Genomic DNA, 24,805 nt, shown 5'->3' on the forward strand with positions numbered 1-24,805 from the left:
ACCTTTATGTTCGCGGCTCCATTCCATCGTCACAAAATCCATGTGAGGTGAGTATCATTATCCCACTCCTTCGTGTTAATTATACTTTCTTAACGGAGGAGAGCACAGCATCACCCAACGAGACCGAAGAATTCCCAGGGCTCAGGGCTTGCGGGCGGAGGAGGAGGATCCGGCCCAGCCTGTCCCGCTCCCAAGCTCACGTCTTCCCACCGTATTTCGCTGCCCAAAAGCTCGGGGAGCTTTGGCTCCACTTCTACTGCCATTTGGAGTTTGATTAAAAACAAAATGCGGACCACTTTATCACGAGTGCTTTCAACACACATTTATTGCAAAACCACAGCACAGTAACTATAATGTCAACATAACCGTATTTCCTAACGGAACAGGAGATCGCCATTCTAATGTGCATTCTCCAAAAACGCGGAGGCTTATTATACGAAGGCTCCCGCACGGTGAGTAATGGCTAGAACCCCGCTCGGAACTGGGAGTTCTAAGCCATTAAACATTTAATTACCACTTTGGCAAAGCAATGCACATTACCATTTCCACAATGTAACAGCACAGAGATTTTAAATGCATCTTTATTTTTCAGAATCTTCAGTCTTCACAAGGTGTAAAGTGAAGCAGAGTTTTACATAAAACGCTTTGCCAAAACATAGTTTCTTAAAAAGAGCCGATGAAAAGGAGGGAAAATTGCATATGAATACTATTTATCAGTGCGTACAGTTGACATTAACTATAGTTTTAAAGGAATGAAAATACTCAAGACGTCAACATTTCCTTACAAAAGTGTACTTGGCCATAAAAGAAAAGCCTATAAAATCCCAAATATTAAAAAAGTAAAATGCAAAAAAAAGTTTTTTATTAAAATGTAATACAATCTTTACATGTAAGAATCATTTAATCAGCACGGAACACTTCCTAAATTGTGACGGGTGTCGGAGGGACATTTATCACACGCACTCATGCTTTGACAGCTGCATAGACCCACTGAGCCACAGAGCTGGGCCAGCAGGTATGCACGCAACACCCCCAGCATCGAGTCCCCGGGTGGGCAGATTCTGAGCTCCCCTCCACCTGTTCATATTTACACCATGTCTTGTGCTGGGAAGAGGAAGTTTGCCCAGGCACATGGGGTGTCATAGGGGGCGGGGTGGGGCACCTGCTGTCAAAGAGTCTGTATCTTTGTTTTGCCTAGGTCTTAGTGTTGCCATTTGAAAAATTAGGTCCTAGAGCTGGGAGGAATCTCAAGAGATCATCTGGTCTATCCTCAGTCCTCTGGCCCAGCCCTAACCCATTCTCCTCCTCAGAGCCCCAGAAGTGGGGAGTCGGCTGCAGCCTGCTGGAAAGCTATTTCGCTCGGGCAATCAGAACTTTTGTGTGTAACCATAGCAGTTTCAGCCAAAAACCATTCCCAAGGTGGACCTGAATCCCCGCAGGAAAGGACTTTGTTTTTCCATAGACTGAAAGGAATCAGGGGCTTCACTGCAGCCTGGTACTAATCGGAGAAAATGGGGGGCACGAATGGGAATGAGACTCAAGGCCAAGAGGGAGGCTCAAGGTTGAAGGCAGGGTGATCTATAGGAAACCTGGGGAATGGGGTGGAGGAGCCTGTTTGGCATGTTAGCCAACACCAACCGCAGATGTTGGCGGTGGAGCCGCAGACTACGGCAGGCTCCTGCTCCAGGAGCTGCCTCCGCTCAGTTTCTGCAGCCATCCGACCCAGCACCTGCTGCCCTGGCCTCTGCCCGCCTTCCTGCTCTGTCAGGTCGTTACAGCCACGTAAGCCAGAGAACGACTGAACAGTATAAAATTAGACCAAATACATGGTAGCTTAGGAACAGAAGGAGGACAACGAGGTGTTTGGGCTCTGGGATAGTGATTTTGGTTAGACAGGAGTTCTGGCTTGCTTCTAGGAGAGTCACTGAGAGGGTGGAGGTGCATGGAACAGTGTGAATGGAGTAAGAGAGGGGAACTTTACTTGGATCTAAGTCCACTTGGACCACTCAAGATCGCTTTGCATCCAAGAATTGGCATGACAAGCAACTACGCTGGCGGAGCGCATGAAACACAATAGGTACTGAAGGCATGCCTTCAATTACAGAACATTCCTTGAAGGATGGAAGGGAGGCAGATTGTTCAAGTTACAGACTTTTGAGTAAAACACAGTTCCTCTTGGGAGGCAGTGGATGTCTCGGTTCCCACTGCCTTCTCAGAGCAGAACCGGAGACCCACTATGCCAGACAGGGCATCTGTGAGGGCGGGGTTCCCAGACGGCTGGCTCCACCTTCCAGCTCTCCCACAGGCTGCCTAGCGCCAAGTGGGAGACGTGGGGACGCTTTCCTCGCCACTACAATTCCTCTTCACCTGGGGTCCTCTGCCTTGATTTGTTCCACCGTCCCCCCTCTACCACTCTATTTCTTGAGCACCCCCACTCTGGCCTCCACTCCTTGAAAGCAAGAACTTAGTGCAAGTGGGGAGTGGCTCTGGAACAGATGACGCGGAAGCTGTGGACTCTCCGTCCCTCTTGAGCTGAGAAGGCAGTTGGCCAGACATGCCACAAGCAGGATGTACTTGGAGGCAGGAGGCTGGGCCAGATGACTCAGTGAGAATAAGCCAGTTTCGGGGCTGTTTTCCAGAAACTACTTCTACTAGAACTCTGCCTCCAAACCTCCTTCTCCACCTTTGCTCAGCAGATATATGAACAAATGCCGATAGGCCTGGCTTATGTCTCACTAACTCTTGCACGGTGGTCTCCTGGGCCTCCTTACATAGCCTCTTCTCCTCCTTGCGAGAAGGCTCTTCCCTCAGCCTAATCCTGTGTCTGAAAGAGCACTCACAGGTCGGAAATCTTTGGAAGCTTGTCAGCCTTCCCTAAAACATTGCCCCCTCTTCTCAAGTCATCAAAACAGATTTCTCTGCCTTTCCCTTCAAAAGCTGTCCAGGAGCATGTTATACTCTATGAAGTTTACGTATATCCATATGTTGCTTAGGGACATGCATGGGTTTGTCATGGCCCAAGAAAACAGGACTAAGAACATATTCTTCCAACTAGAGTAAGATCCCATAGACAGTTGTAGAAATAAGCTACAAAGCTCCTACCAGCCTTTTGGGGGGTGTTGCTAGCTTTGAACTACACGGTTTTTATGAATGGACTCATCGGAAAATGCATCTGAGGGCCAGGACACTGTCTTACTTGTTTCTACATCCTCAGTGCCTCGCCCAGGGCTCAGCATGCAGCAGGGGCCGCACATATACTGGCTGAATTATGAGATCCAGCCTCCTTCACTCTAGATCTTTCTTCTTTTTTAAATACGATTTGCCTCTCCCCGCATTTAATATTGGCATGATGAAATCCCTGACTGACTTTATTTTAGAATGTTCCATTATGTTCAAATTGTATTATAAAGTACGCAGAAGGAAAAAGATCATAGTCTGCTCTAAGATAAAAGAAGCAATTGTGTAAGAAAAAAATTAAAGTTTAAAAAAACATGAAATAAATTCCAGGACCTAGCTAACAAAGAATTTACTGGTAGAGCCATGTTGATAAAAGACTGGATGGGAAGGGAATCAGTAGCTGGTTCATTAGAATAACCTTTCTCCCAGCTAGGCGCGAGGACGATTACTGGCAGCAGAAGGACAGCGTGGAGTCACCCTGCCTGGGTGTCGACACTAAGCTTGAGTGAAAAAGACAACACATATGGAAGGGCTTCTCTATTCTGGGATAAAAGAGGGTGAGGTGTCAGGACTAAGATATCAATTGATGTTTTTTTTCCCTGAAAACAACAGGGGTAACTACTTTCCTTGGGACATGGAGCAAGGATTCTAGGGCACAAGCCGAAAGGACGGTGGGATTGTGGAGGAGAGGGAAAGCTGCCTCGGAGACATCTCCGTCACTTACTAGAACAATTTCTCAGCAATAACTTACTGATCGGGAAGAGCAGTACAAGGTGAATTAGTGAGTTCAGGAAAGAACTAAGGAGAAAGAGACCACCCCAACACCCCCCCAATCTTAGCTGAACTGCACTGGGCAGGCCCGTCCTGCCTATGGCAGGTGAAGTAGGAGCAGTCGCCTCTCATGACTTCCGCCAGGCACATTCTGAGTCATAGACCTGAACAGAAATAGCACGTTATGCGTGTAGGTCAAGGAAGCGATTTCGTTTGGGACCTGTAGATGCAATCTAGTGGAAGGGAGGCAGAATTTTCCTAAAACTTAATTTTCAGAAGCCTCCAAAGTGATACATTTCTGGTGGAGAGGGAGATAAATTTGAAATTGGGGACATTTGTAGTAAATAAAATCGTCTGCAGAACTAAAACCAGCCCCCCCCCCCAAGCATTCTTTGGGTTTCTGCAAAGTGTTCAGAGGCCAGCACTTCCCTAGCGACGCACCAAGTGCGCTGAGCTTCACTCGCAGGTGGAGAGACGAGAAAGTCTCCAACAGCGGCTCCAGCCCCCAGACTAGCCCTCCTCTAGCTATCTGACGGCGGAAAGCCCATCATTAGAAACCCTTCCTTTTCGTGTTTGGTCTTTGTTAAAATTCAAATTCCCCTTGGAAAGGAGACTCACACGGCCCAATGAATGCGTGTACCTTAGTGTGCATGCATTTGTTCCATTTGTCTTCAGAGGAAGATGGAGGTGCCAACAATCTTCCCAACTTCCTGAAGGACTGGTAACCCAGCCGTGATCGTGAGCGTGGGGATGCCTAACGCCAAAACGGAGTCTATGCTCCAGACAGATACAGCTTCTGTCTATGATGAAAACGTCAATGGAACAAAATATCCTTTCCTTGAAATCAGTTATGGTTAATGATGGTATGAGAACAATATTTAGGTACCTGTTTTGTGTAATGGAGGATTTGGGAAACTGTCATTACTTCTTTTGTTAGTTCAGGAGAGTGTTTTGGTTTTTAAAATAGGTCTAAAAGGTCCTGAAGGACAGAAACATCTCTTGTTTTTCTGATTCTCTTTCAAGGCACGCACTGCACACAGATCATTACTCTGTATCCAGAATGAATAGAAGGATGAAGGAATAAACGGATATGTTGACAGCCTGAGTTTCTCTCACTGCCCAGCTCCTGTTAACACATCCCGAACAGGGCCTTGTAGACGTTCCTCATTTATCTGAAATGGTCATGGAGAGCTGAAGTATTGGCGGATAGGCCTTGCCCTGTACTAGTGTCTGCTACTTGCGGAGATGTGTGACCACTAGGTACAGAAAACTTTTCAGCCAAAAGAAACATCTACTCTAACCCCCGTAACTTCGAGGTGCGGAGGCGGAAGTCGGAGAGGAGAGGTGACCTGCCGAAGGCCCTGCGGCTGCTCAGCAGCTGCCCTGGAGACAGAGACGGAGACTCAGGCCTCCTGACTCCCAGTCTGGTTCCTTCTTTTGGTTCCTTTCTCTGCCAGCTGTTGTGCTCCCATCAGAGCCTCAGTGAAGCCTTGCTTACTAACACCTGCGTGCAGATCCGGCCTTGACAAGCCGAGCCTCTGCTCTCTCTCTCTGAAGTACAGGCTTGGCTCTCCCGACAGAATGCGGCCATGGAGAGGATGACAGAGTTGCAAAACAACTTACAATCAATCCTCTGGTGCCATGACTCTAGAAATGTAAGTCTGAGGGCAGCCTCTACCATCTGATCTGACAGTTTGATTTCTACAGGCGCAAACCCGTCACGGACTCAATGAATCAAACCAAGCCAAAGGATGGGTTCCTGGTTTGGCCTGATTCCAGTGAGCAAACGCAGTGCTCTGACCTGGCTCCTAGAACACCGTCTCAACATCAGATGGCAGATTTTTCTCTTATTGTGTTTGGTACATTTAATAAACCCTGCATTTCATATACAAAGTCCTTTGGGGAAAATAAACAGCACCGGTAGCTTATCTCCTACCACAGACGATGAAAAAGCCAATTCTTCCTGTCGCATGTGTGCAGCAGAACAGTCCATGTGCTCACAGGAGGCCCACTGCACAAATGGAAACATGAAAGTGCTGGGAGGTTCTGCAATTTTAGAGACTGCTCCGTCATTTTTTCCTACTTAAGAACAAACCTGAGTTTTTGAACTGGAAGAGACTTTAGGGAATATCTTTGTTCGCTCCCTTATTTCAGAGATGTGATAAATGGGAAAGGAAGTGACTTGCTCAAGGTCAAACAGCTGAAGACAGCAGGCCTGGAACACCTGCCAGGCCTGGGGGCTCCTGGGTCTCCCTAGTCTAGTTCATGAAGAAACTGGCCAGCTGGCCAGCTTTCCTCTCTACTGCTGGTAACTAGGAAACCTGACGCCACCGGGAAGGGGAAAGCTGGATGGGAAGAAGGGCAGGGAAGGAAGAGGTGACCAAACCAAGCTATGCTCTTCTCCTACTACAATGCATCCGTTTTATAGGTCGTGTGAGAGTTAGGACAGCTAAGGAAGGTGACCAGGAAAACAGGAAGGATCACCAGAATCATCATTAGCTATTTTAAAAAAATGGAATCACACAATTTACTCTCTTGACTCTCTGACTTCTACACTGTTGCATGTCTCTGCTGAGACGAAGAGCCAAGGAAGCCCTGTCAAGAAAATCGATTTGGATTTCCGGTGTGGGTCATTCACTTTCTTCTTTCGCAGTACAAGAGCCCTAGTTGACGACATAAAAACAGAAACTCAATTTCCAATAAGAAAAACAGAATATCTGGGGCGCCTGGGTGGCACAGCGGTTAAGCACCTGCCTTCGGCTCAGGGCGTGATCCCGGCGTTACAGGATCGAGCCCCACATCAGGCTCCTCCGCTATGAGCCTGCTTCTTCCTCTCCCACTCCCCCTGCTTGTGTTCCCTCTCTCGCTGGCTGTCTCTGTCTCTGTCAAATAAATAAATAAAATCTTTAAAAAAAAAAAAAACAGAATATCGCATATTAGAATTCACTTTTAAACTTTAGGATGTGATACAGTTTGATGGTACACAACCAGGTTTGTGAAATGTCCCTATTAACTACTCCTACATTTCATATCGACTCATCTGGGAGAGAAATAAGGATCTCAGAAACTCCTGCTTCTGCCCCAAAAAGCTAATGCCAACATGGTCTAAGAAAGTTCCCTAGATGACTTAATTTTAAATCCCCTCTAAGTTTCTATACATATGTATGTAAATGCATAGAAGAATTTTTGAAAGGATTAATAAGGAAATGCTTTGGAAAAGGGGAGTGGATAGCACGTGTTTGTATGGAGGTAGACATCACTCTATTTCTGTACTGGGTATTTTATAATGGATATACATTCATGCATTTCTTGTTTAATTTTCAAAAATTTAAAAGAAATGAAAAAACTACTTAAAAAATTTATTTCTGGTTACCACATTGATCACTTAAGGAAAGAATGCTGGTCTAGGACTCAGGTTATCTGCTACAACTTGGCTGCGGCATTGAACCCCACAGCTTCTCTGTTAATTTGTAAAATGAGGTAGTTGGATTAGATCATCTCTTTGATTTAATGGGAAGAAAATCAATCTGAATTAGAAAAAGCCTAAATTAAGTTGTACTAAGTCGAAGTATCACTTTTTAACATTTAGGTAAATGAAAAGTGTCTCCAAGTCATTCCTGCCAGTCTGGTCAAGACTGTAGAAGCCTCCTCTGCAGACGAGCAGAGCCAAGAGGGAGCCCTGAGAGCACTGTGACATGTGCTTTAGAGCTAAAATGGTTTGATGCATTTCTAACATTTCTGAAATGAATTCCATTCGTTTTTTAGTTGTTAAAAAAAAAGTGTAATTCTCCCTTGTTGAATGAACAGAACAGCTAGGGAGGAGTAACCTTTGCTCTCACTTTTTGAGTGTGGGTTGAGATGGAAAGCTATCATTTGAGGCCTTCCCGATCTCCAAGGCACAACAGAAAGACTACAGAAGGCTACTGAGTCAGTCCATATTCTAAAATGCAACAAGTAATAACTAGAGAAGCTTGGTAGAGACCTGTCATTCCCATTTCAGGGAAGACTCTAACTTATCAGACTTGCTGTGGGAAGAACTGTTAAATCTCTCTGATTTACGCAGGCTACCGTCCCGCTCAGGAGAGGGAAGCCCAGGCATGTGGCCTTAGTCGTTGTCAAGAATGAGACTGGGCTTTCGCCTCGGAGCTCAGGGAGGGGTTCAGGGTGAAGCCTGTGCCAGGAAGTCAGTTCAAGGAAGCAGAGACCTAGGACATGTCAGACATCTGAGAGGACATGTATGCTTGGGGCAGCCAAGGTGTCTGCTTACTGAGCACACAACTACCTCCACTCTGAGTACAAAGTACCCAATGGATGCTGTTAAAAGAGCATCCCAAAATCTCCGTCAACTTTGTTCCCCTAGCATGGTCCAACACTACACGCCCCCGAATACTGCTTATATTTTCCTAATAGAATAGCGAATTGTTTGATAGTATGGAAATTAATTTGTCCCTTTCTGTACAATTCTAAATTAAAGGGGAATTCTATTTTTCCTAGATCTGCAAAATAGGTGTCATCAAATTTTCTCATAGTTTTCTTTTGCACTTGGCTATATAAAATGGTATAATCACAGTAATTCCTGAACTTACCATTACTGTGATTTTTAACATTAATTTAAAGCAAATTCACTATGCATTTGTATTTGATCTTGAGTTTAAAACGCAGCTTCCACTTATGCAAACAGCAAGATGAATGCCTCAATTTTAGTAAAAATACTAGTAAAAAAACCTAATTTAAAGTAGATGGGAATTTAATCTCTTCAATTTAAAATCTCTTAGCTTGAATCCCTCATTAGAAAGGCTTCATAAAAACAAGCTGTAAACATTCTCAATAATTAAGCATAAATATATGATCTATGATAAAACTTGGCCCTGAAGCCATATGTTTAAATATACAAAATCCTACTTGAACTCGATCCCCTCTTGTTATTTTATTAGCTCCATCCTCCAGTGAAATGCATTTGTGTGTGTAATTATCTTGTGCCTATACCTTGACCATGGACCATATTAAAAAATGTTTCTTCCCATAAACTGTGAAGTATTCATTGATAAGCCACAGGGAACTTACACTATAACATGTCCTTACCAATTAATGCTGTTGACTTGGTTTATGAGGATTGAATTATTCATCAGGATCTTTTTATATCATGTCCCTGGAAGCTAAGACTCAGAGATGTTAGAGCACCAACAGGATGAAGAAAACAGAATGATCTTACTTAAAAACCAGTCACTTCAACTGGGTCCCTGTACTTTCCATACTCGGTAATGATGATTTGTGCTTAAGCCCCACCATGTGTGAACACGGAGGAGAATTCACAAACCTCCCCCCGAAATGCCCCAATTAGGCTGCAGTTCTGTGAGGTAGGGAAAAACTCCGCTTTGGGAGTCAGAAGGCATAGGTTTCAGTTGGTTCTATTTTTGTCACTAATTAGGACTGTGACCTTCACCAAGACCCTTAACCTCCGTGGTATTGTTTCTATAAATTCTAAAAGGAGGGGCTTGGCTTCGTGGAGGGTTCAGACTTCTTTCCTTATAAAATTTCATTAGGACTCTGTAGTGTTTGTTTAGGAAGTACAAAGACAACAGCTGGTCCATTTTGATGCATGCTAGCAATAAGAACCACCAGTAAAAAATGCATGTGACTTGAAACATTCAGGGAAATAAATAATGTGTAATCCTCTCTCCCCACTTCCAAAACCCTTTGGTTCTATCAGGTTTGGAATATGAAATATGATCACTTAAAATAGTTGCAGTTTGTGATTAGAACAAGCATCTGCCAGAGGGCTAAGCAGATAGAATAAATGAGATGGAAGGACTCAGCTCATTTCATGTGTGCTAAAAACAATGGTTGGGGTCTGGTACAATGTAGGAAGTTTTCATCACTACCCACTTGTGATTTCATTGAACTAGTCATTTAGGTAATATTTTTAAAGTGTTTTTCTTTACTTTGTATTAAAAGTAGAATTAACTATAATTAAGATGTTCTATGTCATGTCTTATTATAGCCATATTCCATCTACAGTGTCCTCAAACACAATAGTTCTGACTAAAACCGAATACTTCCTAATTCTTCCCTCTCCTGTCTTCTGTCTAAACAGGAAGGGGTGGTGGTTATTTTAGCACCGGCTCCTGGACTGCTTGTATCCCCAGTGGCTGGCTTTCAATCCTCTTCAAGAATTCTGCTTTCCTTTTATTGAAGAATGACAGAGTTAACTGGAACTAAGCCTAGCCTTCATGGGTTTTTGTCCTTCTCTTTAGCCAAGTTCTTTCGTTCCTTCGTTTTTCAATGCTAAGTTAGCAGGATGGTTATAAAGGTGATGGAAAACAGAGGCTGAATTTCTTACTTTTCAAGAAGCACGACTTAGGATCTCAGAAGGCTTAGACACTCCTCTGAGACCGGGGTAAGCTCCTGCATGGCCCTGGACTTACGAAGGGGTAGAGGGGGCATTTGGGACCGTGTGTGAGGGTGTGCGCATGCGTGATGAGATGAGCAGAAGGCAGGGCTAACTAGCTCTTTTTAACCACATTCTACCACCATGGCTAAGAGAAGGAGTTGGTCTGCCTTCTAGAGAGAGGCAAATAAAATACATATTTAGCTGACAATGAAGATGTAATTTCAAGGGAGGAAAAAAAAGAGAGGGGGTTGAAGGAAGCTGAGGATAACGAAGGCAAAGGAAGGACTGTTCTTGTCTTTCTGGGAAAACGTCTGGTTTTCCTGGGTAAGGGGAACGATGTAAATGTGAACAGTGGTAATATCATAATCCCACCACAGCATATTATATGTCACAGTGAAATACATGTCTGAGAGCTGTCCAATGAGTAACCGTCAGTTTTAAAAAAGCTATCATCCATACAAAGAAAACAGGTACTGGCAAAAGATCACCTTCTCAAATGTACGGACTCCATATAAAATTATTTCACAACCTGAATTGAAATACAAGAATGTAATCCAGAAATCACTCAACAGATTTGGAAGTTTCAATGTTATAAATTGTTATTTTCAAACAAGGGTCATTCAATAAAATGCAACCCTAGAACATAATAGCTGGTGCTGGACTTTACATCCCATGCCACCATATATATATATATGTGTGTGTGTGTGTGTGTGTGTGTGTGTGTGTGTGTGTGTGTGTATATATATATACACACACACACACACATATATATATATACACACACACATATATATATATATACACACCCACAGGCTGAAGACACAGAATGTTCTATGCGATTTGTCATTTCACTTTTAACAAAGTGCTAAATCAGAACGGAATTACATTTTTCATACAATATTTAATAGGACTATACTGAACATTTAGTCACCTTTAATATAATTATTTAAGAGCCTAGTAGATGAAACTGTATTTCACAGAAACAAGGGTAAGTGGGGCTCGAGACACAGAGTATGTGCTCTGAAGTCAGTGGGGAGGCTTGCTCACCATAATACAGATGGCCAAAGGTTTCCAACCTAATTAAAAATAAGGAGTCATATAAGAAATGGCTTTATTAGAAAAAACGTAGTGTACACGTGGCTAATTTTTATCATCGATATACCTGTTGGCTGTTTTATAATTAAAATCTGATAGAGGGTTTAAACTTCTTTAGAAGTTAGTGGCATTTCTTCCTATTCTGATATGTGACTTACGTAAGGTATGTGACAGACACCCTTTCTTTCTTTCCACAATTACAACGAATCAATCAGTAGTTTAGCACTGGCACAAAACGTAGAGGGCATTACTTAGGTAGTGCTTTATGTGTAAGATATCCACCCTTCCAACCCCGGAACCAGGCACAGGTGTGCCATTTATAGTCTTTCAATCGCCTATTATCCCTCAAGTCCCGCAACGCTATTACCAAGTAGTCATGAAATGAATGTGATCATCTGTAACCCAACAAAACCTCTGAGTGAAGTTTGTCTCTTCTCCTTTTTTTTCCTGTTAGGTGTGCAACTCCAAGCAAATGTGCAGTGTGCAGTATGACTTCCAGTCCCTTTGTAAACTCCTTCACATCTGTGCTATTACACTGAGACAACCACATCAAGATAGAGTCTGTCATATGATTCCCTGAAGCACAGAATGAGGAGTAGACTGAGCAAACACGACCCGGGAAGGCACCAGTTGAACCAAGACAACTCTGGAAGACAAAAACATGCAGTTGTAAGCATTCATATGTCACCAGCAGAACACTACCTGTATGCCGGGAGCAATGTGGTCTACGGCCCAAAGCACTTTTGACGATAAAGGCATCGTGGGAGGCCTGAAAACCGGTTTTCAAGACACAGTGGCGGTCTGGGGTCAGGTGATAACATGCGATGTCTTCTACCGCTTTCATGTGCAATACTTTTAATCGGTATTGTTAATAACGTTTCATCAACTTAACCCACTTTGACTTGGGTGGCAAAAAAAAAAAATCTATTCCTCCAAAGGGGGAAAAAAATCAATACTTTTAAATGTTTCTTCGCTATTTTTAAATGCCCTCTATCACTATCACTCTTGTCTCTGTTTAAACATATCTGACAGTTTAGAAAGACAAGTAAGAAAATCACCTGAGTTTGGAGATAACACTTTTAGATGTTCTTGGATAGAAATATCTAGTTCTCAGCACGTAGTAATCATTGTGAAACAGGTTAGAAAATACATGAAAAAACACAAAGTGAAATATAACAAATTAATCCTAATTCTACCCTCAGAGAAACTACTGTGAATATTTCGGTTTATTTCTTTCTAGTTGTCTTTTTCTTCCCTATAGCATCGACGCTATGCATGATGCCAATTATCCAAAAGGCTATAGGAATCACCTAAACAGGCAATTCTGTTGTTACTTGGTTTAATGGTATCAAGAACATGCTTATTCAAAAATGCTGGCTCATGAACTCGGGGCTTGCCCACGGGCCAATCCCAGCCTCATGCTACTGAAACACACCCGCTCACTGGGGCTGCCTGGCGTGGCCTCGTCCAGCTCCAGGGGCCCTTGAGCTGGGCATCTGTTCCGCCTCCTTCCACCCAGCCCTCCTTGCCAGGCAATCCTGAGGCTTTGGGTGCACAAGCGAGCAGATTCTTGGCATGAAGAGGTTGTGTTGGTGATGGGGGGATAACTCCCCTACTTCAATATCCATTTAGCAATTTCAATTAAACAAACAAACAAAACAACAGCGGTGTCTGGGTGGCTCAGTCGGTGAAGCGTCTGCCTTTGGCTCAGGTCATGATCTCAGGGTCCTGGAATCCAGCCCCGTGGCAGGCTCCCTGCTCAGTGGGGAGTCAGCTTCTCCCTCTGCACACCCCCCACCCCGCCCCACGGCCCCGCTTGCGCTCTCTCTCTCTCAAATGAACAAATAAAATCTTAAACAAAAACAAACGAGGGGGAAAAGCTCCCTGGTACATTTTCTTTCCTTTGGCCACTACTATAGGTTTACATTTTCCTTCTGTATGTCTATAGAATACTAATACTGGCTTAATCTTCAAAAATCATCCTAAAGATTCTACACTGCTGCTTTGGTTCAATCCATAATTCATATGGCTAAAAGCGCAATTTATGCTCAGAAATGGAAATAGAAAACCAAGTGGTAAGAAAAGGTGCTGAAATACCTTTTTTTCTGTAATACGCTTCCAAAAGCAGCCTCCCCACAATTTTTACATTTTATAGAAGTCAGACATGCTATTCTATAGCATATAACAAAGACATATATGTCAGTGGTATTTCTACGCAAAGCTGTTTTCTGTGCTTTACTTGGATTGACTATAATCTAAACACCCAGGAAGGCTGTGACCTCTGGAATCTTGTCTTTATTCCAATAGTCCCTGAAATGACACACCAGAATTGTCAGCTCTTATATTAACCATACAGCTTCTGGATTTTGGATGATAATTTTAACAGGCAAAAAGAAGCAGTAAAAAAAAAAGGGGGAAGAGAAAGAGCAGTAAAAAAGAACAGCATACTATTTGTATTAAAAGTGAACATTCTGGGGGCGCCTGGGTGGCACAGCGGTTAAGTGTCTGCCTTCGGCTCAGGGCGTGATCCCGGCGTTATGGGATCGAGCCCCACATCAGGCTCTTCCGCTATGAGCCTGCTTCTTCCTCTCCCACTCCCTCTGCTTGTGTTCCGTCTCTCGCTGGCTGTCTCTATCTCTGTCAAATAAATAAATAAAATCTTTAAAAAAAAAAATGAACATTCTGACTTCGAGGTCAAATTTTAAGCAATATCTAAAAAAAAAAAGTATGGTTTGACAAAGTGCTCTACGACAAGGACATCTGCTAAATCTTAAAGAGATTGTGTTTTATGGGGGCTACAGTAACACACAGGTAGCAATAACCAATTTGTCCTTGCTCTCCTCAAACCTAGACATTTATCAAACACTGCCGAAGCAGACCTTTTATTTCATCAGAGTTGTAAAATTATTCCTTCTCCCTGGGTTCAGATGAAATCTATAAAAATGCTTCATAATTGTTCTTTAGTGTTATGGTCTGCAGGCTGGTTTTTACTATTGTGCCCCGTCTGAGAAGTCGAATCCACCTTTCAGTTCAGTTCACTTGGCTCAACCCACTGCAAGTGTTCTTTGAAATTATTGGCCTTTTCAGAAGGCGAAAAGATGTGCGTCTCTACATCTTCCCACTGCAAACCATTCACATCAACCACGGCACAGGTGCTCTAATAAGCAGGAAACAGCTTGCTTCAAAGTTTGACATGACTTTTCAGTAGCAAAGTCACCGGCTGTCCTTTCTGAGCCTGGTGTCATATGACATAATTCAACCAACAGGGTCCTGATTCATTGAAACTTTCTTATTCTTAACTGTTATACCTTTTTTTAAAAAAATGATTTCACTTATTTATTTCAGAGAGAGAGAGAGAAAGCACACGCACGAGCAAGCAGGGGGAGCAGCTGGCCGAGGGAGAGGGAGAAGCAGGCTTCCCAAGGAGGAGGGGGCCCGATGAGGGACTCGATCTCAGGACCTTGGGATCATGACCTGAGCCGAAGGCAGACGCTTCCCTGACTGAGCCACCCAGGTGCCCCACTGTTACACCTTTTTAAAGTGAGCACGGTTTTCTAATATTCCTTTTCTTTGGGCTTTCCCTAGAGAAAATACATATCCACACTCTAAGGTTCCACAGTCTGCCTCTCTCTCTCTTTCTGCTGGCTCTTTGTCATTTATTACACACGCTGCATCCTGAGCAGTCCTGGCTAACTGTGCGGTTTGGACACTCTGTTTCACCACTGGTCAAGTGGACTCTGCACCAAATGCTGACGCTCTGTTGGGACCGAACTAATTAGGATTTCGCCCGCCCCCTTACCTTTTTCTTCCAGAAGCACTGTTACACTTCTCACCTCATCTTTCCCTTTAAGTTTCTACCACCTTGAAGTACTTGTCTGGTCCCAGATACCACCCTCCAGAACCAGCCTTTTACTTTCTTTGGGGATTTAACCAGAATTACGATGATTCAACACAATTGTCTCCATTTTCGTTCAAGAAGAGCCCCCTGACCTCATGATTTCATGGTGTAATGCCCTGCTCCCTTCACTCCCGTTAACCACCCAACAGATCTGACCATAACATTGTGTAATTACTCCCTACGTATAAAATTACTCCTTACTAGTCCTCATCTGCTGAACCTGTTCTGGGAACCAACAGTCAACGGCTCACTCTTCAGGCAGGCCCCTGAATCTCTCGAGCCACAATGCAGCCTCAAATTCACGGTCAGCCACTTCAAAATGAAAGGCCTGAGGTAAAATACCTTCAGTGCATTTAGCCAAAACTGCCACAAAGCTTCTAGAACAAAAGAATAGCAAACAAGACAAACTACAGAACAAGTTACAAAGCGGAAATAGAACATTAGAATATATTTCAGAGCATATAAAGAACCTAACAGCATCCTCAAACTGAGTTTGTATGTGACATTATTAGGATAAAGTATCACTGTACTTTCCGAAATAACTCAGTGAGATTCTCCAAGCAAACATTATTGGGAGCAGCTCAGTTTTACAAATATGCTTCTCTTAGGGAGCAAGTAACAGTATGTGTGTGTGTGTTTGTGTGTGTGTGTTTTAAAGTGACCTTGAAAAACCCAAGACAGAAAAACTCTAAGAAACTTCTGATACAGTTCCAAGTACCCCAAAGAGAAAGAGAACAGGACATGGGAGAACCTACGACCCAGGGCTCCAAAGAAACCAGCAGCACTGGCATAGAAGCTGCTGTGACGTCCCCCATCCATGATGGCAACGGCCATGATCTGTAGGAAAATCTCCAGTAGAGCCGTTCTAATGGGGTCATTCTGGGGCCAGCCTGTACAGCCCTGAAAAGTTATCTGTGACACAGTCACCCACGAAGTAGCACATTGTGGGGACATGAACTCTAGTCAGGAAGTTTAGTGCTTCTTCGAGGAGTGACCCTACGAAACCGCAGATCTTCGCAATGATTAAAAACCAGGCCTTGCAATCATGTAACTGACAGAATTGAGTCCTGACACATAACTGACTTCTGGGTGAGTTTTTCGTTTTAACGTGACTGAATTACAGCATTTGAATGCTGGCTGTGATGGAAGGGAATTCCATCTATCCCAAGACATGTTTAGGGGACTCGGCTGTGGAACTCAAAATTATTTTTAGGAAATAACTTTGCAGGATTTTCAGATGTGTCGCGTATGTTTCCTCAAACCTCAGTTACAGGGCGTGTGGGCTCCTGCTGCAGGACTTCTGGGGCAAGATCAGCGAATCCTACGCGAAAGAGCCTCAACGAGGTTGTCATGGCTCTAGTAATCTCGGCCTCAGGGAGTGCGGGCATATCTGTGTGCATTTATTACACACATTCACACATAAACAGGCAAAAGCATTCCTTTAAAATAGAAGCCTACAGAACAAGTTACAAAGCGGAAACAGAACATTAGAATATATTTCAGAGCATATAAAGAACCTAACAGCATCCTCAAACTGAGTTTGTATGTGACATTATTAGGATAAAGTATCACTGTACTTTCCGAAATAACTCAGTGAGATTCTCCAAGCAAACATTATTGGGAGCAGCTCAGTTTTACAAATATGCTTACAAATATTTAAATTCCTACTAGCAAGCAGCGAATTATCTAGAAGGAAACAAGACAAACATCTGGTGAGTGCCAGTGATGACCTGGCCTAGGCTCTTTCACACATACCTTCTGATTAACTCTCTAAAATGTCAAAATGTACTGAGATTTTTTTTTCTCCCTAAAATCATCTTGCTGGATTAAAATTAACTGCTAAAGTTTCATTTTCCACAATCATGGAGGTGAGGCATAAGCCTTTAACACCGACACAGATATGTATACAAACATGTGATCAGAAACCAGCCAAAAAGCGGGAAGCTTTTTTCCCCGGCTAGATAGACCCTTGATGACATCAGTGAGATAGGAATTAGCAGAAATACTGCTACATATTTGTTCTGCTACCTATGCCAGAGAAACAAACATATCTGCTAGTATCTGGTCACCAGGAATCTGCAAAATGGGGGGTGGGGGTGGGCACTGACTGATGCTCACTCGCGCCAGACTCATCTCTGCTCAACAGATAGAAAGCTGCAGGTGGACTGGCGGAGGGACACAGACACGCTACCGGCCAAGCAAAATGACCAGGAATAACACTGGGCTCTTCCATACTCAGACCGTAGAGGGCTATTCTCTGCCTTAAAATGGATTAATAAATACATGTTATACTTTAGAGACCACATGCAAGAGGTTTGTTGGGGAATAACATTATCTGGCATCTACTGTTTTTATATACTGGCAGGACAAAACTCGATTTCCAGCAGACAGAAAAAACCACACTCGAAGCAGGCTGCAGGGACCACTTAGCAAAGCTGTGCCCATGAGCTGGAAAATTGTTTCTATCACCTGAAGGGGCAACACAGCCATCCCTCATACTTCATCATGCAAAAGAGAGGCATTGAGCCTCTTAATTTCAACTGTGACACACTGAAGTGGATTAAAGCTGATGTGCAGTAATTGTTTATTCTATTTAGAACTGTTTGTTCCGTTTTAGAAAACACACTGGAAGCAGCACCTCCTGACGGCATCTTCCCTGACAGAAACACATGTTTCCAGAAGGACCGTTAACAGCGGGCTGACTTCATTAATCTCTCTCCTCCGTAGGAGAAACCCAACTCAGACCAAGTTTAGGAGAGTTAGAACCTACTGTACCTGCATTACTGACTGATGGAAATAATCTAGTCTGTTATTAATTATATATGATACATTAAGAAGTTAATACTTCATTCAGATGCTTTTTGCCGTTAGGTGAAAATGCAATGCCAAATGTTGTCCAAAACCCAGGCCAGACTGTTTCATCAGCTTTGAAAAGTTTCAAAAATTTATTTCCCAAACAAGGCGGGTTATCATGGCTATTATTTCAATTATAAGCCTGTCAGAAAGTTTCCTACAACAATTAGGACTCTTGGACTGTCACATTTTGGCGCATTTCTTACCTTTGAATCTTACAAATTAGATTCTTCCATCTACAAATTATCCAAATTTACTGGTATTTGATGAGCAGTTAAGAGAATAGCAATGAGGAAAAAAGGTAGTAATAACAGATCAAGACGAAGAAACAGGATCTAAGCCTAGTAGAAATCAATAAAAGCTTTACATTCAAGAATCACATGTATAAGTCCTTATTTTAACATGCAAAAAAGAATACCAGAAAATTATACTCAAATTTTCTGAAACAGTAAGACAGATTTTGGACAGGAGAAGAAAGAATATCAGAGAAAACCAAACAACTACGCAAAACAGAGTCACTACAAACCCATGGACCCCAGCATCAGGCAGGCCTGCCTTCAACATGCCCAGCAACCTTTCCGGTTATTCCCACAGTGTCTCCTCCCACCCCTCAAAGATTAATGCCTCATTCTCTCTGTAAGCCCTTTCTCCACTGTCCTCCCACCAGCTCTTAACGGATTGGCTTATAAGCAGAAGTTGGTGCCATCAAGGAGGACCTCCTTCAACGATCTCCCCGGGAAACGTGTCTGCTTCTGTGCCCACGCACGTTGCCTCCTCTCCTAACTCCTTTTGTCCAAGGCTAACTCCTCCAGCTGAGTGCAGGACCCCATCCCTCTCTCTCTTGTAAGGGTCTCCCTTTTCTTCCAAGATGTACTCCTGGGTTCTCACTTCAACCTTCTCCTCACTCGGTATCTGTGCTAACCAATTCACTAGCCACATGCAGCAATTTAAACTTAGATTAATTCAAAAGAAATTTTAAAAAAATCCAATTCCTTACTTGCACTAGTTTCATGTGGCTAGCGGAACTGTACTGGACAGTACAGATAAAGAGCACTGCCATCATCACCAAAGTTCCACTGGACAGAGCTGTTCTATACATTCTACACACCCCTTGGGTGACCCCATTCATCTTTTAGGCTTTACACTACAAATATGCCTCAGACATTAATTTATATTTTGTTAAGATAGTAGATTTTAAGTACCTTTTAAAAAGCAATATACCAGTGGTTCTCAAAGAAACTGCATATTAGAAACACCTGAGGGGCTTTTAAAAATACAAATGCAGGGCCCCAGTCCAGGTTAATGAAACCAGAAACTCTAGGGAGTGAGGGCGCATTAGATCAGGCTTAGGAAAATAACTGAGGATCTTTTTTTTTTTTTTTTTACTGGCACGTGAAAGCTCAAATAAAGTAATTTGCTTTGGTGAGAATTCTCCATATAAATTCCCTACACATCAGTGCCACAAACCTCTCTCGTAACACATTTAGATAGGAAATAAAAAGTCAAATTTCTTACCTGTGTGATAAAATGTGAGAAAAAATAAAAGTACTCCCATGAACATATTACTTAAAAAAGTGACAACTCCGCAAGTAATTCCTTCTGGAACTGGGTAGACAGTTTCCACAAAAAGCTCAAAAAATATAGGTATACTGCTATTCAAGAACACTCCCAGGAGAATGCAGGAGGCATACAATGTCACTAAAATAAAAACACAAACATTTTAGTTTCATGGTAGCAGCAGTGAGTCCTACCAGATAGATCTTCTGGGTATTCTCTTTCGTAAGTATCAACTCTGGAATTTCATTTCATATCTTTCCAGTGGCAGCTGATAAAGTCTGACAATGTATCACTATCTGTCAGCTCTTTGCTCAGGTTTTGTGGAGTAGATAGGAGAAGGTTTTGTTGCTGGATGATTGCCAGTTTATTTGCTTTGCCTTTTTGGTATGGATTACTTCAAAGCACAGAAACAATTTACCACTATGATAATAATTAAAAGGACTCTTCTCCCTTAGTCACACTCCTGGCTGATAGATGTTTAGATAAAATATAGCAACTTAATTTGAAATCTAAATTCATTCTACAATTTTAAAGAGAACTTAAAATCTAAGAATAAATGTAAGAAACATTAAGTGTTACTGAAAATTACATACTTAAAGAGACTGGTCAGGAATCGTCCTCAAGTACAAAATAAAAATACCCAGTACGTAATTCCTACAGAAACACTTAAAATAGAGTTAGTCTTCAATTTTGGAATGAGTTTTATGTCAACAGTTTTTTAAAGTACATGTAATTTTCTTGGAACACAAAAAAATTTCACCCAGAGATGTATAATAAATAGTGGTTAGGATCCCAGGTTAGCATAAAAAGCCCATTAACCCGATTCCGTAGTGAAATCTTTGAAGAAGGACATTATTATTATTCTTAGAAGAATGTCTAGGGAAATGCACCCCACTCCGAATAGCTATTTCACAGCTACTGTCTCTGCATACAAACTTTCATTACTTTAAATTCAAAGGTAAAAAAAGAACCAATGAGGGGAAAAAAATGATATTGTACAGAAACTTAAAACACATCCCTTATAGACTAATATCATACCCACAGATAATAACGAGTAGAATTTATTCTACGCCTAAGGTTATTAGGAAAATATTTATTTTTTGTTTTTAAAAATTCTGAAGATCTAACTGGCTTTATTAAATGACTTGTGAACGGGGCAGCCTCTCGTCCAGCAAGTAGAGGGGAATGCCCAGGAAAATATTTTTTTTATTTATTTATTTTTTCCGGGAAAATATTTTAAATAAAAGTACTCATTAAGGAAAAAAGTTTCTGTACGGTAACCTCAACTCCTGTTTCTTCCTCCAATTACACTAGCCCTTCAGGATTATAAAATATTTAGTAATTCTATCACACAAATAGCTGGTGATTATATTGACTTTCTTTGACTAGAAGATACACATGAAGAGAGAGAACAAAAGGATGACAGTGAATAAAGAACACACTGCTGGCTAAAGCAGTGACCAAACTACTCACAGAATTAAACGGGAAACATCTGGTAATTAAAATAAATGCCACTTAAAATATGAAGCAAATTTCAAGATTCTTTTTTTTTTTTTTAAGATTTTATTTATTTATTCGACAGAGATAGTGACAGCCAGCGAGAGAGGGAACACAAGCAGGGGGAGTGGGAGAGGAAGAAGCAGGCTCATAGCGGAGGAGCCTGATGTGGGGCTCGATCCCATAACGCCGGGATCACGCCCTGAGCCGAAGGCAGACGCTTAACCGCTGTGCCACCCAGGTGCCCCAATTTTCAAGATTCTTAAAAACAAAACCCCTCATGCTCACTATGTATTTGCCAGACACGGATCACATAAATCAATCAACACATTCCCCTTTCACGTGACTCATTAGTGGCACATTAGGAAATGTGTGGATGGAATGTCACTGGTAGCTTTTATAGCATATTCTATCTACAAAACACTTCATAATAATTTATCGGTCAGTCAGTGGTAATCAGAGCAGAGATGGCTATTGACCCAAACACGGATGAGTCTAGGAATTGGAAATAAGAAAATATTGAAATAAATGACAGGAAAAATCAAACTCTTAAGAACCAGGAAATGCTACTTCTAAGGATTCACAAGCTGTTTTTAGGAAACACGTTTGGAAAAAATCCTTTCGACATTTTTATGTCTGAAAGAAATAAACCCTCACATGTAATTTGTAATCAGGCAAGTTAAAATAACTGAAAAATTACCACAATCTGCATATAATAATTGCACGTTGTAAAAGGAAGAAAAAATGATAATGATGAGGACATACAGACAGGGGACTATCCGTATGCTTTTCACTAAAAGCATGAAGGACAGCTTTGGTTTTATTGATTTTCAATCAAGCATGGTACAGAGAGAGAGAGAGACAGGATGTTTCAGAAAAGTAGAGCCTGGTGGCAGGCGGGTCTGAAAACCCCTTAAGACCATTCCACTCCCTTGGCTTCATTTCATGCGCATTAAAACCCTTCTGATTTTGGCTTCCTAGGTATCTGAATTCTGGGAAGGGAAGAGGAAATCTTTATCACAGACAAAATTTCTGTTGTAATTAAGCATTGTTGATGGAACTGTAAATAGTTCATCTTCTGACAGGTCATTTGAAAATGCCTGTCAAAATAAATACTGCATTTACTCTTTGACCCAGAAAGTCCACTTCCAGGTATTTATCCTATAGCTATTAAGGTACAAGAATATTGAGAACACTCAATGCAATATTGTTTGTAATATGAAAAGATTAAAAACAAGCTAAATGTCCATCAATAGGGGGTTGGTTGTTTAAAAATTCATCAAATATCCAAAGGGGTACTATGCAACCATTAAAAATGGAAGTAATTCTGTATATAGTGATACTAATGACATCTAAGGTTATGTAAGCGAAAAAGGTGTGGAAAAGTGTGTTATCTTTTTAAAAAGAATGGACACAGGGACACACATACACACACCCTTTTGTAAATTTATAGAATTCTCTGGGAAAATACCCAAGAAATGGACATTCAGGGTTGCCCCTAAAGAGAAAAACTGGAGGCCATAGGAAGGTAGACATTTCTCATTGTATACCTTTTCACTACTAATTGAATTTGAATTATTTATTTTGTACACATCTTGACTAGCAATAAAGAGAATTTTATTATAAACTAATGAAACAGCAGCTGATCCAACTCCCCCTCATGCAAGTTTCTCAGCTCACCGATTCAGAAACAGTTATCGCTGGGTGGCCTGACCCACAGACTTCCCACCCGGGAGCCATGTAACCCAGCCCTTGCGCAGGATCCTTGACACAAATATTCCCACTTCATTTTATAAGAAATCCTATTACACGTAGGATAAATGGGCTGAGAGGGATGAAATAACTTCAGAGGCTAGTAAACAAAAAGCAAGTATTTTCATTCAATTCTCTCACTCTGGGGGTTTGCTTCTTGTATAAACATGATGACCAAGAGGGTGTTTTACAACTGGATGGATGTATTGAAATCACTTGTTATTACAGAAAGAATAAGAATAGTTTACACAGGAAAGGGTTAACTTAAGATCACCATAATCAGCATGGGGAAAAGTAGCTGCGTTAGGACTGATTTCATATACTCCCCAGTGCTCTGGGACACGCGTAAACTAGAGGCTGATTTGAATCTGACGTCCATTTGAGTTTTCAGTTGAGAGGCTGATATAGTATCTTTATACACTGGTTTGGCAGATCCAGCGGGTGAGTGTCATCTATTAAAAGTCAGGAAGACAAGATAATTTCTTGCTCGTCAGAGAGGGTTCAAACTACATGATTGTTAAATATTTCTATGACCTTCTATAGTGCTGATACTAAAATTATAATAAACTGCCTCTCAATTAAAAAGTCAAGGTAATTTAGCAGAACAAACACAATGCTGATGCGGAGTTTTTTTCAGAGAAGTTAATAAAATTTCACAAGCCCACAATTCAAACTGCAAAAAACAAAGTCCTGTGTAGCACAAAATACAGTTATAATGGATGTATTTCAAGAACATGAATTGGATCATAACCCTGAAAGTACTACTTCCCCCACTCCTGCTCCCAATGACAAACCAAATTAGTAAACTTTAGGGAAACAAAACTATGTATAAAATACATTTTTATTAACCCAAACACTCAAACCTTAGGTGATCAGTGTTATAAAACAATCATAAAATTTCAGATAAGAATTATTTCATTCAGGGACGCCTGGGTGGCTCAGTTGGTTAAGCGTCTGCCTTCGACTCAGGTCATGATCCGGGGGTTCTGGGATGGAGCCCTGAGTTGGTTTCCCTGCCCACTGGGGAATCTGTTTCTCCCTCTGCCCCTCCCCCTGCTTGTACTTGCACTCTCTCTCAAATAAATAAATAAGATATTAAAAAAAAAAAAAGAACGACTTCATTCAACGTTTAATGAGATTCTCAAGATACCACTAATAACAACTTCAAACCTTGGGTTTATGTAATTTTTAAAACATTTTAAAAACTGCTTTCAAATATATTATCATATTTGATCATCCTACTGACTCTTTGAAGCATGTAAGGCATCTTACAGATGAAGTGACCAAAGTTCTGAAAGTCAAGACTTATTTAGAAACAATGTAAATTAGCATTGCTAAAAATAATATAATTAAGGCTTACAGAATCTAGCCTGTTTTCTACCAAGCCACTGTGTCAGATTGAAGGAAAAAAAAGAGTAAGACTTGGTGTTTCTTTTATTCATTGGTATGGACACAAAAGGCACACTTCCCAAATCTGTTTTGAGCACAATATCTGGAAGTCATCGCACATAAGACAGATGACAAAATAAAAAATAGAGCACCAAAAAGTTACAAACAAGACAATGTATGTTGTCATGAGCACCAAAAAGTTACAAACAAGACAATGTATGTTGTCATGAGCACCAAAAAGTTACAAACAAGACAATGTATGTTGTCATGATAAATGTAAAATGGGTTCAAAAATTAGTGTTTAGGTATATAACAGGGAAAACATAAGCCTTTCTTCAAAACCACTTATCAGGCACCTGTTATATGTAAGTAAGCTGCTATGCTGGAACCGTAAATAGGACAAATCACTTCTAAAGGAACAGGAC

General features: G+C 41.7%; 1 protein-coding gene across 1 annotated transcript in view; it reads right to left on the bottom strand.

The window, feature by feature from the left end:
* Positions 1 to 303: 303 nt before the first annotated feature.
* Positions 304 to 24,805, bottom strand: part of SLC49A4 (solute carrier family 49 member 4) — a 78,155-nt gene continuing 53,653 nt past the window's right edge. Inside the window, exons 8-9 of the mRNA XM_026494872.4 lie at positions 19,701 to 19,883; positions 304 to 12,080 (exon numbers count right to left, since the gene is read on the bottom strand). Coding sequence (XP_026350657.1) covers positions 11,965 to 12,080; positions 19,701 to 19,883 — 299 coding nt within the window. The 3' untranslated portion in view covers positions 304 to 11,964. The remainder of the gene's footprint in view (positions 12,081 to 19,700; positions 19,884 to 24,805) is intronic.

This window comes from Ursus arctos, unplaced genomic scaffold (genome assembly GCF_023065955.2).
Source record: "Ursus arctos isolate Adak ecotype North America unplaced genomic scaffold, UrsArc2.0 scaffold_4, whole genome shotgun sequence".
Taxonomy (NCBI): Eukaryota; Metazoa; Chordata; class Mammalia; order Carnivora; family Ursidae; genus Ursus; species Ursus arctos.